Below are 12,166 nucleotides of genomic sequence, written 5' to 3'. Positions count from 1 at the left end.
GTGGTTGGGATTAAAAGTGCAACTGTACTCTTACTGAAAGACAGAAAATAGAAAGTCATGTGGTTTTCCGGGGAAAATGTCCATCCATCCAACAGCTGAAGCAAGAATAAAGAGATAATAATACATCCCGCCTTGAAAGTGACACTTATATTCTTCTTCTTGGTGCTGTTGTAGACAGGTGAGTGCAGGCCCAGGCCCAGGCCAAACAGGCTGCCTGTGTTACGCAGGAGGCTGGCGAAGGGTGTGGTGTCCAGGTGGACCCACTCAGGCTTCACACACCACTTCTGGGCTTTCTCCAGGGTCCACAGCAGGTCCACACTGAGAGCTTTGAGCAGGAGGTAGAAGCTGACAGCGAAGGAGGTCAAGAAGAAGGTCATGAAGAAGTATTTGTTCATGCTGGCCTTATAGATCCATTTCTTTTTGGAGACAACCTGAGCAACAATTAGACCTGACACAAAAACAGAGAAGAGGGTTTATGAAGTTTGGTGGGCCAGTAGAGCCACTGTAGACACTGGTAGGTGATGTTTTTTCCCATGTACCACTCAGCAATACCAAATCATCCAACAAACTCACAGTGGAGGAATTCTTTATTTAGGCGCAATTTGCAATACCACTGTAAAAATACTCAGGAACAACTAGTCCTGTATTCAAAATCCTGACAAATAGAAGTGCTTGTTGGGAAGACTGGTCTCTTTCAGCTTGATTTTCTATTTATCATATGACTGGAGTATTATTACTAATGCTTTAGCACCATTTACAGCTGATGAAGCTAAATGATCTATAGCACTGCATCATCATTTATCAATTTTACGGTTTTTGTTAAATAATCTCTAAGGTAGTTGTCAGATAATTGCAGTGAGGTAAAAAGCACATTAGTTCACTCTGAAATATAACAGATTTGAGGCATAAAATTGAGATACTCAAGTAAAAGTAACTAAAAACCTAACTACTGCTAATTACAGTACTTGAGTCTGAAAATTCAAAACTGTTTCTGATGTTATCTGTAAGGAGATCAAATAGCCCCTAAATGTCCACAAAATCAGCCTTTTATTATTATACAGAGCATTCAGATAACAGTCTGTAATTACGCAGGTAGACAGACCTGTGATGGCTCCAGCAATAACTTGGTGTGGGAAGTGGGCGGCCATGTAGACCCTGGACATACAGACCACCAGCTCTACCAGGCCCATCAGCATCCACAGGCCTATCTGCAAGAATCTGACAGTGAAAAGGGACTGTGAATGCACAGCACCCCAAAAGAGTCAAAAGTAATTTTTCAAAGAAATGAATGTATTACCACAGGCTCACCTGTACAGCAAAGGGGGGCATTGCTTCTCTGTTGCAACAGAGAGCAGCGCTGTTATCATCACATACCAGACCCCAGCTGCACCCATCGCGTGGCCTGATGGGCTTCCTGCAAGGAACAGCCTCAGGCTTATTCTCAGATTGATCTTCAGTAAATGTCAGATAATTCACTGATTTGTTGTTGTTACCGTTTCCTATTTTAGAGTGAACATTGTTGGACCAGATTTATTCAAACCTCAGGAGAACAATAACTTATCTAAATGTCAATGTGTATTCATAGATATTAACCTTGCACAGCTCTCTGAAAGTGTTTTTTAAAAACTTTTTTCTAATTCTAACCTAAAATCACATTAACAATAATGACAAAGTCAAGCCAAAAGCACCTTGTTTTAACATGAGACCAAAGATTAAATGTTTGAAAATGTTTCTGGCACCTGCAAATGCTCTGTAACCAAAGACATACACATTGGTGGATGAAATTAAAGTTAAAGTACAGTAGAAACACAAGTAAAAGGCGTATAATGATAATGTTACTTACATGTAAATAAAAGTATGAGAGCATGATCAGAAAAATACACTTAAAGTATGGTCTTTTTGAGTATCATTATAAATTATACCGTTAAATCATTACTAATACAACAATGCATTAGCAGCATTTCACTGTTGCATTTGGTTGAGGTGGAGCTATTTCACAAGGATGCAACTAATTACTGTATTATTACTATGGATTAATCTTCTAGTTACTATCTATTTAATTGATTGATTGGTTTGTATAACTCCAGAAATCACATTGCTCAAAAAATGAAGGGAACCCTTAAAATCACACATTGGATCTTGATGAATGAATTATTCAAGTTGAAATCTTTTACTAAAGTACATTATATAATTTGCTCAGAACAAAATGACATAACAACGGTCAATGGAAACCAAAATCATCAGTCCATGCAGGCCTGGATTAGTGAAAAATTGAAGTCACAGGCTCATCCATGTTGCATGCATTTCATTACAGCAACTCATACTGTGTTTGGCCCCCATTTGTCTGTATGCACTCCCGACAACGTCTGGGCATGCTCCTGATGAGTCGGCGGAGGGTGTTCTGGGAAGTCTCCTCCCAGACCTGGGTCAGAACATCAGTGAGCTCCTGAACAGTCTGTTGTGGTACTTGGTGGTGTCAAATGCATGATGCATAATGTCTCATAGGAGCTCAGTTGGATTTAGGTCAAGGGAAGATGAAGGCTGGTCAGTGGCATCAAGGCCTTTGTCATCCAGGAACTGCCTACACACACTGGCAACATGAGGCCAGATGTTGTCCTGCACCAGGAAGAACTCAGGGCCCACTGCACCAGCATAAGGTCTGACAGTCACTCTAAGGATTTCATCCTAGTACCTCACAGCAGTCATGGAGCCGTTGGCTATGACATGGAGGTCTGTGCGGCCCCCCCAGTGATATGCCTCCCCAGACCATCACTGACCCAGTTTGGTCAGACAGATGCACATCTGTAGCTGCTGGAGGTCATGGTACAGGGCTCTCCCAGTGCTCCTCCTGTTGCTCCTTGCACAAAGGAGCAGATATCGGTCCTGCTGCTGGGTTGATGTCCAGCTCTCTTGGTGGAACGGCCACCACATGCAAAACCATTCCCTTTCTGGGGGTTGCCTTGCTTTTGCCTCTCCATTGCACTTTTTTTAACTTTCATTTGCACCAAAGCAGGTGAAACTGATTCACAATCACTTGAGCTCTCCCTGAAGTTTAAATGGCTTGGTGTTTTACTGTGATGATTAAGTGTTCCCGAATTTTTACAGTGTTGTAAGAAATGCCGATCACAGTCACACAGAGTTCAAAGTCACACCTTCAAATTGGAAAAAGAAGAGAAGAAGCTAAAATTATTTATCGCAAGTAAAAATAAGAAACTTTAATAAGCTGGAACCAGGAACTGTTGACTCAAACAAGTTATCAAAATAGTCGCCGTAATAGTCAGTTGACAAAATAATTAATCAACTAATTGTTCCAGGTTTAATTGTATTCACTCTTAGTTTAATATCTAACAAAGCATCATATTTTGTTTGCTCTTCATATCTATGCAAAATCTAAATTTTTAAAGCAACTATAGCAGTCAAATAAATGTAGTTGTGTAAAAAGTATAGTGGTTCCACCTGAACTGTAGCAGAAGTGTAAAGTGGCATGAAAAGAAAAAGGGAGCAAATGCAGTCACTAACCAACTGATCAAAAGGAAGCATAAAATTATTTAAACTCCAAATTCTCTGCAAAGATTAACAAATAAAATACTACAAATGGTCAAAGGTTCTGGAGTTTATGACCAATTTATCACATTTAAGATTCATTCACTCCACACACTCTATGGTAATGATGTGTGTAAGAACCAGGTTCACTGCAGCACAAATATCTTACCATTCTGCTGTAAGAGACACAATTAGTTCTGTCATGAACTGTACCTGGTCCAGTCTCACATGTGATGGGGAACTGCTGCAGGACAGGGGCTGGACCTGCTCCATAAAACCGGGTCTCATGAACCCACCAGTACGGTCTCTCCCCACAAAGAACCCTGCCATGGAGGAACCAAGAAACTCAAACTACAGACTCTCTTTCTCTTTATGTGAACATCACTAGTACATTTGTTACCATTTCAGAACCAAGTTGAGCCAGTCTCCAATGACAGCCACCCAGATGAGCCTGAGCGCCGTGTCCCTTCGCAGGTGGAACCAGATTGGAAACAACCAGAAGAAGGTGGTGTGCAGATCGGCCACAGTGGACGCCAGGCTAAACAGACCCTCATACCTGCTGTACCTGGTCTGCAGGTAGACCGCTAGCTCGACGCCCCAGCTGTGGAGAAGATCCATGATATCACGACCCGAGGATGATGCACTGACTATGGGGTCTTTGGTCTTCTTTGCAGGGTACTTTGCTGCTAAGCTCTTTCGGGCAGCCCCCTCTGTTCTGACACTGTATGATCCCCATTGGACTTTACTCAAGGCTACCAAATTTGTTTGCCTTTTAGACAGTGCAGACAGGTTCCTTAACCTTTACACCACTGAGGCCCCCGCTGCTAAAACCCCTCACTACCAAACCCAGCTACCACCGCCTGACGTATCACAGATTCCTGGGAAAACCTGTGTTTTCCTTTGATCAGTGACAAAACAGCAGCTTCTGTTCTCAGTATGAGCCAGCTGCTTGTGAAATCTATTGATCTTGGCTCACATGGATAGTGTAGAGTGCGTCATTGTTTATTCCAACTTAAGCTTGGGACCCCAGTGTGAGATATGATGCTTATGATATAAACATGTACCAAGACAAAATATGAGCTCATCTGCAGGGGCTTCACTGCTGAATGTATTAACAGAGCAGCAGCTTGTTTTCCACCTACAACCTGCCAATCAGCTTTTTCTCTTTTATCACTGACTGCCTATCTCTGTTTCTACTCAGTCCAAACCCAGTCATTTAATCATTGATCGCCTTATGTAAGCTATATATATGTTTTCACCAAATCATCAAAAAAAACGAATTATATAACAGAGAAATCATTATTTAGATGTTATAAAAAATAGGAACCAGCATGGAAAAAAATAACCTTAGTTATTTTTAACTAAGGAACAAGGAGGATATTCGAAAAAATTTATAGGACATAGCTGATATTTAAAAACATTCTGCAGTACAGTGAAAAGCAAATATTGCTCTGCCAACTGTTGGTTTGAGTGTGATTGGTTTAATCTAGGTCACAAGCCGCCCGTCAGCTGACTTCCTCTCTCTGAGTTATGTACAGTACTTCACAGATAAACACAACAATTGACGTTCTGTTTTCCTACTATCTTTTCCATTTGTTTGTGTGACCTCCCACACTCTGGACACTCAGTGTTTTATTATACATGTGCAAGGTCCAAAGATCAGCGTGTGCATGCGTTTGGGTAGTGGGCCCCCAGTATAAAGCCAACACAGTGTCACTGATAACAGCAGTTATTTTCACACTTCACCACACTGAGATTTCTCCGTCTCGAGGTTAAAATGCTTGATGCCTTAATGGATGCCGTGCATGGTTTTGGGGTGAGCACCACCCATTACCTGCAGACCAACTATCAGGACACCCAGGGCTTGTTTCTCTGGGTGTCCTGGGCGGCAGACCTCAGGAACACCTTCTTCATCTTCTTCCCGCTGTGGTTTCACCTGCAGGCATCAGTGGGCATCAAGCTCATCTGGGTGGCCGTGATTGGAGACTGGCTGAATTTGGTCTTTAAATGGTGAGCAGAGCAAACCTTTGGATTTGTGAACAAAATTGTGTGAAATCACATTCTTCCCATTGTTTTTAGATGATAACAGAGTGCATGTTTCTGTGGTGTTCTTCAGGATTCTGTTTGGGGAGCGGCCCTACTGGTGGGTCCACGAGACAGCCCATTACGCTAACACTGTCCCTCCTCACATTGAGCAGTACCCCATGACCTGTGAGACTGGCCCAGGTGAGAAATGTCACTATACATGTGTGGCTTGGTGTAAGAAATGGACCCTTATTAGCCCCCAGTCATTTCCACTTTCTGTGCACTTGTAAAGTTACACCTATAATGCATGACCTCAGTTTTTCTGTGTGGTAACTTAAATAAACAGAAATATTTAAGTATGTAATTTTATTTAAGCTCAATTTGAGCTGCAGGACACGTCTTAGCCTCAACATATTGTGCTTTAGTAGTGCACATACCCAAATAAAGCCACAATTAATTAAATTACCAAACAACAAACTAGTTGCTAATTCTCTGAACCTGAAGCTTTTTGGCATCTCACTGCTGTGCTCTGTTTCTAATTCAGCCTCTAATCATGCACAGGATTTTCTGTAATTAATGGTGGAAGAAGTATTCAAAACCCTAAGTAAAATTACTAGCACAACAATGGAAAAAACACTATGTTAGAGTAAAACTCCTGCATTCAGAAGTTTACTTGAGTAAATTTACATCACCAAAATGAACTTAAAGTATGCAGTATGACTTGTTAGAATAACTAGCATCTAACTCTTGTAGCTGATGCAGGTGCAGCTGCTTTTAGCTACTGGACCAACTGCTTGCACTATCTGTAACAGTAGTAACATAACAATGAACTGAACATTTGGTCTGCATTCCTTCAGTCACACTTTTAAGCTAAAATGAATGCTAGCAATGCTTTTCTATGGTCTGAGACCCAGGGACCATCATTCTGAATAATAAGTAACCTAAGGACCACTGTTGTGGGGCGGTGCCGTTTTATTCCTGAAAGCACCTGGGTTTTTATAAATTTTATGTATTTGCAAGGATTTGTATTTTTAAACAAGGAGTAATATATGTATATATGTTTTAAAAAAAGACTCCTACAGTAAAACTACTTTATTGAATGCATGGTCAGGGACCACTAGTTGAAACCCCATGGTCTAAGATGAAGTTCTAGTGAAGGGAATCAGATACTGATGTCAACCCTCTGTGTTTGTGTCCAGGCAGCCCCTCTGGCCACGCCATGGGAGCTGCAGGTGTCTACTACACCCTGGTGACCTCCATCCTCACCATCATGACCAGCAGCAAGAAACATGGAAGCAAAAAGTCCACCAACAAAGAGTGGTGAGTCTGAAAGCTCGTGTCAGTCTGACAAACCAACCCACATGTCAGTGTTCTTTACCACTGTCTTCCACTCAGAGCTTATCATTAGGGACATAGTGTCTGTGCTGTGCTGTGCTGTGCTGTGGTTGATCATTGACTTCTGACAGCTATTGGTTGGAAAGAGGGTGTTGTGTTTGGGGGTTGTTTTGACGTCCTGGCAGCTGAAGTTCTCATGACAAGCAAAGAAAAAGACTGACTTGCTTGTTCAGGGACAGTGAGGAACAGACTGATCAAGCATGCTCAGTGAATTCTCCTGTTTGCACAACAGAATGTGTAACTCCCCTGAATTTGTGTTGTGGCAGGTATCTGCAGGCTGCTCTCTGGACAATATTTTGGGGAGTCCAGGTGTGTGTTTGTCTCTCCAGGGTCTTCATCGCTGCACACTTCCCCCACCAGGTCATTGCTGGTGTTATCACAGGTCAGTATGGACATTACTTCAGTGGAGTTATAGGCTAAAAACAATTGTCAACCTTATGCTATGCTAATCTGATATACTTTTAGTTTCCTTTATTGATACCAAGTTACTTAAAGCCCTGTTGTGTTATTTCTGAGCTAGCGCTATTAACTGTAAACTGAAACAGAGAGTCAGAGTAGTCGGCACTGCCATTTTTTCAGTCCTGGCTAGTGTCAGCAGGTTCATTTCAGCATGAGATAGCATTAGCTGGTGAAGCCTGTACGTAGCCTGAGAGAGGCTTCTTGCATTTGGACCCTGGTGGCTGGGGAGCACATACTGACATGGCCTTTTCAATGTTTCATCTGTAGGTATGATCGTAGCTGAAGCCTTCAACAGAACTCAGTGGATCTACAGCGCAAGCATGAAGAAATACTTCTACACCGTCTTCTTCTTGACCTCCTTCGCTGTCTGCTTCTACCTCCTGCTCAAAGCTCTCAGTGTGGACCTGCTGTGGACCCTGGAGAAAGCCCAGAAGTGGTGCATCAGGCCTGAGTGGGTCCACCTGGACACCACGCCCTTTGCCAGCCTCCTGCGTAACATGGGCACCCTGTTTGGCCTGGGCCTGGGCCTGCACTCACCCCTCTACACAGACACTAAGAAGAACAGCAGCGTGTTGGTGAAAGCAGGGTGCATCGTCAGCTCTCTGCTCCTGCTGCACCTGTTCGACTCCTTCAAGCCTCCCACGCACACAGCAGCCCTCTTCTACCTGCTGTCCTTCTGTAAGAGTGCCACCGTACCTCTGGTCACTGTCAGCATCATCCCGTACTGTGTGAACGGAGCTCTGAGCCTGCAGAACAAAAAAGGATCATTATAAAGACAAATGAAATGGAAGCGCAGAGTCTCTTCCAGATCAAAATAAACTCCTCTGGTGCATTTCGCATCTGCAGGTCCAACTGATCTTCTGGAAAAGCAGAAGAGAACAATGAATACTTGTCACTTGTGTCATTTGGATGCTGAATTCTGTGGGCTCCGTGTGACACTATGCGAAAGTACTGTCCAGGATCCCCTGTGTGCTCGCAAAGACCTAGTCTGAATTCAGCAAAATGTAATAATGACAGTTGTCCTGGAAAAGAACACTGAACACGAGGTTAGCAAGTGAATGTTTGCTTGCACTGGCAGTGTTAACCCTCACTTTATACAACAATGGTCGCTCACAACTTAGATGTGTTATTTTACCTGTAATAGTACCATATTTTTTAAATGTTATAGAGAGTATTGTTGAAACTGTTTAGGATATTTTTTATTAAAATCATGTATAAAATGTCCTGTTCATGCTTCACTTACACCACAACTACACTGATTATTTAGCCATTAATTAGTATTTACAGCCTTCACTCCCCAGAGGTGGAAGAACTACTTGGATCTTTTACTTGAATAACTACAACCATAAAAGTAAAAATACTTAATCACAAATAAAAGTTTTGTATTCAAATTTAACTCAGCTAAAGGAAGACATATTACTGTATATCAGTATCAACGGTGAAGGTACGCACCCCTGTGAGATTACTGTGTAACTAACCACTTGTTGGAGAGTGTAATTATAACAGTGCATCATTTTTTAAACTGATCATATGCATCAAAAGTCTTGACCTTCAAAATAGCAAGTAACTCTCTAGAAGTACTGTAGTAGAAGTTTAAAGTAGTGGAAATACCTGAAAACAATACATAAGTAAACCTGCTTCCCCACCACCACCACTGCTGCATACATTTGATAACTCACTAGTACTAGTTAATTTGAGATAGTTAACTAATAATTATGTTTTATTATTACCGGTTAAGATAAGATAAAATTTTTATTGATCCCAGGGGAGCTCCCAAACTATCCAGAGGTAATTAAAGTAAATTAACCCCACCTTGACCACATGGAGCATTAAAGAGATGTTCACATTGATGCACATGTATATACAGTATTATATATATAATATATATTATTCTGAAATGGTTCATTCTACAAAGCTTTTACTTGTGGAATTGTTAAGTATATTTTGATGTAAATACTTTTGTTCTATAACAATTGATTTTACTTGTTATAGTGTATTTCCACACTGAGGTATCGTTACTGTGACTGAAAAGACTGTGCTGGTAGGGAAACAAAAGTGATCGCACTAATTTTGTCTTGGTGAACACACACACACACACACACTCATGTATCCCTAGAAATTCCATGTTCCATTCTGGCTGTTATATAACTTCACAAGATAAAGATAGCACTTTGGCAAAGCTGGAGTGAGCTATAAATGATTAACACAGCCTTTAGCCTGGCTCGGAGTGATGACACAGTCCTACACGTCATTGTCTCCGTGTCAGTCACTGCACACAAGGTCAACAGTGCACATTCAATATTTGTCTGTCTGTGTTTTGCAGACTCCCTGATGCAGAGATATGGGAAATGCACGTGTGTCGCTGCTGTTACTGTTAAAATGCAAAAGGTATCCGTTTATGAAACTACATGTGCTAAGATGCTGACAGAACTTTCCTGCATTTTTTTATTTTTTACAGGATTTTCCTTTCATTTGTTACTCACCTGTATGTTCTTGCAAAATAACATACCACTCAATAACCTGTAAGGATATTTTTTATAAGGACATACGATATGGCAGGTGTCAGTAGGTTATGGTGAGTATGTACTGTATTTATGTACAGTCGAGGTACCTGTACTTTATGTGTTTTCATTTTCTGGTACTTCATAGTTCAACTTTACTACATTTTAGAGACAAATATTGTACTTGTTACAGCACCAAAAGTACTGGACAACTTCAGTTACTTTTCAGATTCAGATACGGTGGTGGAAGAAGTACTCGGATTGTACTCGGTAAAAGTAGCAATACCACAGTGTAAAAATACAATAAAAGTCTTGCATTTAAAATGTTACTTATGTATAAGTACAAAAGTATTTGCAGAAATAAACTTAAAAGTACCAAAAGTAAAAGTACTCATGCAAAATGGCACAGTTTTCATTGATGTACATCACAATATTCAGTTATAATTAATGATGCATTATTATGTGCATCCTATTTAATGTTGCAGCTGGTAAAGGTGGAGCTAATGTTAACTACCTTTTATGCTTATAATGTGAATTACTGCTGGGTAGTGAATTTTACACCAAGGGTCAAGAAATCTTGTGATTATACTCTATGTTATTAACCTCTTTCTGAAAAGTAACTAAAAGTTACCAAAATAAATGTAGTGAGCACAAAATAAAGTATTTTCTCTGAAATGTAGTGAAGTCAAAGTAGGAGAAGAGGTTTACTCAAGTACAGATACCTCAAAATTGTACTTAAGTACAGTACTTGAGTGAATGTACTTAGTTACTTTCCACCTCTGATCAAATATTACACAAAACACAGCCTGTTCTATTCATTAGACTTTATTGAACCCAGGTGAGAAATTCACAAGCTGCCCAGTGGTATGTAAAGTACTTCAGATTGTATTTAAGACAGTTAACACTGATTCAACCTTTAGCAGCTGCAACATTAAAGTAGTGAACACAATAATGCATCAGTAATTACACTCTAATAATATAATACACAACGTGAACTGTGCCATTCAGCGTGACTGATTATTTAGCCATTAATTAGTATTTACAGCCTTCACTCCCCAGAGGTGGAAGAACTACTTGGATCTTTTACTTGAATAACTACAACCATAAAAGTAAAAATACTTAATCACAAATAAAAGTTTTGTATTCAAATTTAACTCAGCTAAAGGAAGACATATTACTGTATATCAGTATCAACGGTGAAGGTACGCACCCCTGTGAGATTACTGTGTAACTAACCACTTGTTGGAGAGTGTAATTATAACAGTGCATCATTTTTTAAACTGATCATATGCATCAAAAGTCTTGACCTTCAAAATAGCAAGTAACTCTCTAGAAGTACTGTAGTAGAAGTTTAAAGTAGTGGAAATACCTGAAAACAATACATAAGTAAACCTGCTTCCCCACCACCACCACTGCTGCATACATTTGATAACTCACTAGTACTAGTTAATTTGAGATAGTTAACTAATAATTATGTTTTATTATTACCGGTTAAGATAAGATAAAATTTTTATTGATCCCAGGGGAGCTCCCAAACTATCCAGAGGTAATTAAAGTAAATTAACCCCACCTTGACCACATGGAGCATTAAAGAGATGTTCACATTGATGCACATGTATATACAGTATTATATATATAATATATATTATTCTGAAATGGTTCATTCTACAAAGCTTTTACTTGTGGAATTGTTAAGTATATTTTGATGTAAATACTTTTGTTCTATAACAATTGATTTTACTTGTTATAGTGTATTTCCACACTGAGGTATCGTTACTGTGACTGAAAAGACTGTGCTGGTAGGGAAACAAAAGTGATCGCACTAATTTTGTCTTGGTGAACACACACACACACACACACACTCATGTATCCCTAGAAATTCCATGTTCCATTCTGGCTGTTATATAACTTCACAAGATAAAGATAGCACTTTGGCAAAGCTGGAGTGAGCTATAAATGATTAACACAGCCTTTAGCCTGGCTCGGAGTGATGACACAGTCCTACACGTCATTGTCTCCGTGTCAGTCACTGCACACAAGGTCAACAGTGCACATTCAATATTTGTCTGTCTGTGTTTTGCAGACTCCCTGATGCAGAGATATAGGAAATGCACGTGTGTCGCTGCTGTTACTGTTAAAATGCAAAAGGTATCCGTTTATGAAACTACATGTGCTAAGATGCTGACAGAACTTTCCTGCATTTTTTTATTTTTTACAGGATTTTCCTTTCATTTGTTACTCAC

At 40.3% G+C, this 12,166-nt stretch overlaps 2 protein-coding genes across 2 annotated transcripts in view; one reads left to right on the top strand and one right to left on the bottom strand.

Moving 5' to 3' along the window:
* Positions 1 to 4,161, bottom strand: part of g6pc1a.1 (glucose-6-phosphatase catalytic subunit 1a, tandem duplicate 1) — a 4,254-nt gene extending 93 nt beyond the window's left edge. Inside the window, exons 1-5 of the mRNA XM_020616553.1 lie at positions 3,944 to 4,161; positions 3,757 to 3,866; positions 1,315 to 1,414; positions 1,103 to 1,218; positions 35 to 448 (exon numbers count right to left, since the gene is read on the bottom strand). Of these exons, the coding sequence (XP_020472209.1) occupies positions 35 to 448; positions 1,103 to 1,218; positions 1,315 to 1,414; positions 3,757 to 3,866; positions 3,944 to 4,161 (958 nt within the window). The remainder of the gene's footprint in view (positions 1 to 34; positions 449 to 1,102; positions 1,219 to 1,314; positions 1,415 to 3,756; positions 3,867 to 3,943) is intronic.
* A 1,159-nt stretch (positions 4,162 to 5,320) lies between these two features.
* Positions 5,321 to 8,195, top strand: g6pc1a.2 (glucose-6-phosphatase catalytic subunit 1a, tandem duplicate 2). Its single transcript, XM_020616552.1, has 5 exons — positions 5,321 to 5,553; positions 5,660 to 5,769; positions 6,768 to 6,888; positions 7,230 to 7,345; positions 7,690 to 8,195. Exons 1-5 carry the CDS (start codon positions 5,321 to 5,323, stop codon positions 8,193 to 8,195), a joined length of 1,086 nt encoding a protein of 361 aa, XP_020472208.1.
* The last annotated feature ends 3,971 nt before the right edge of the window (positions 8,196 to 12,166 follow it).

The sequence above is a fragment of the Monopterus albus genome, unplaced genomic scaffold (genome assembly GCF_001952655.1).
Source record: "Monopterus albus unplaced genomic scaffold, M_albus_1.0 scaffold175.1, whole genome shotgun sequence".
Lineage (NCBI taxonomy): Eukaryota > Metazoa > Chordata > Actinopteri > Synbranchiformes > Synbranchidae > Monopterus > Monopterus albus.
The sequence above is the reverse complement of the archived record's forward strand: the minus strand, read 5'-3'. Positions and strand labels throughout refer to the sequence as shown.

What these genes read in the sequence shown, in the direction of transcription:
- g6pc1a.2 (XM_020616552.1), top strand. Translation starts at nt 5,321, where the DNA reads ATGCTTGATGCCTTAATGGATGCCGTGCATGGTTTTGGGGTGAGCACC. An exon ending in CTGAATTTGGTCTTTAAATG is followed by an intron (nt 5,554 to 5,659) that starts GTGAGCAGAGCA and finishes GGTGTTCTTCAG; the next exon opens with GATTCTGTTTGGGGAGCGGC. An exon ending in CATTGCTGGTGTTATCACAG is followed by an intron (nt 7,346 to 7,689) that starts GTCAGTATGGAC and finishes TTTCATCTGTAG; the next exon opens with GTATGATCGTAGCTGAAGCC.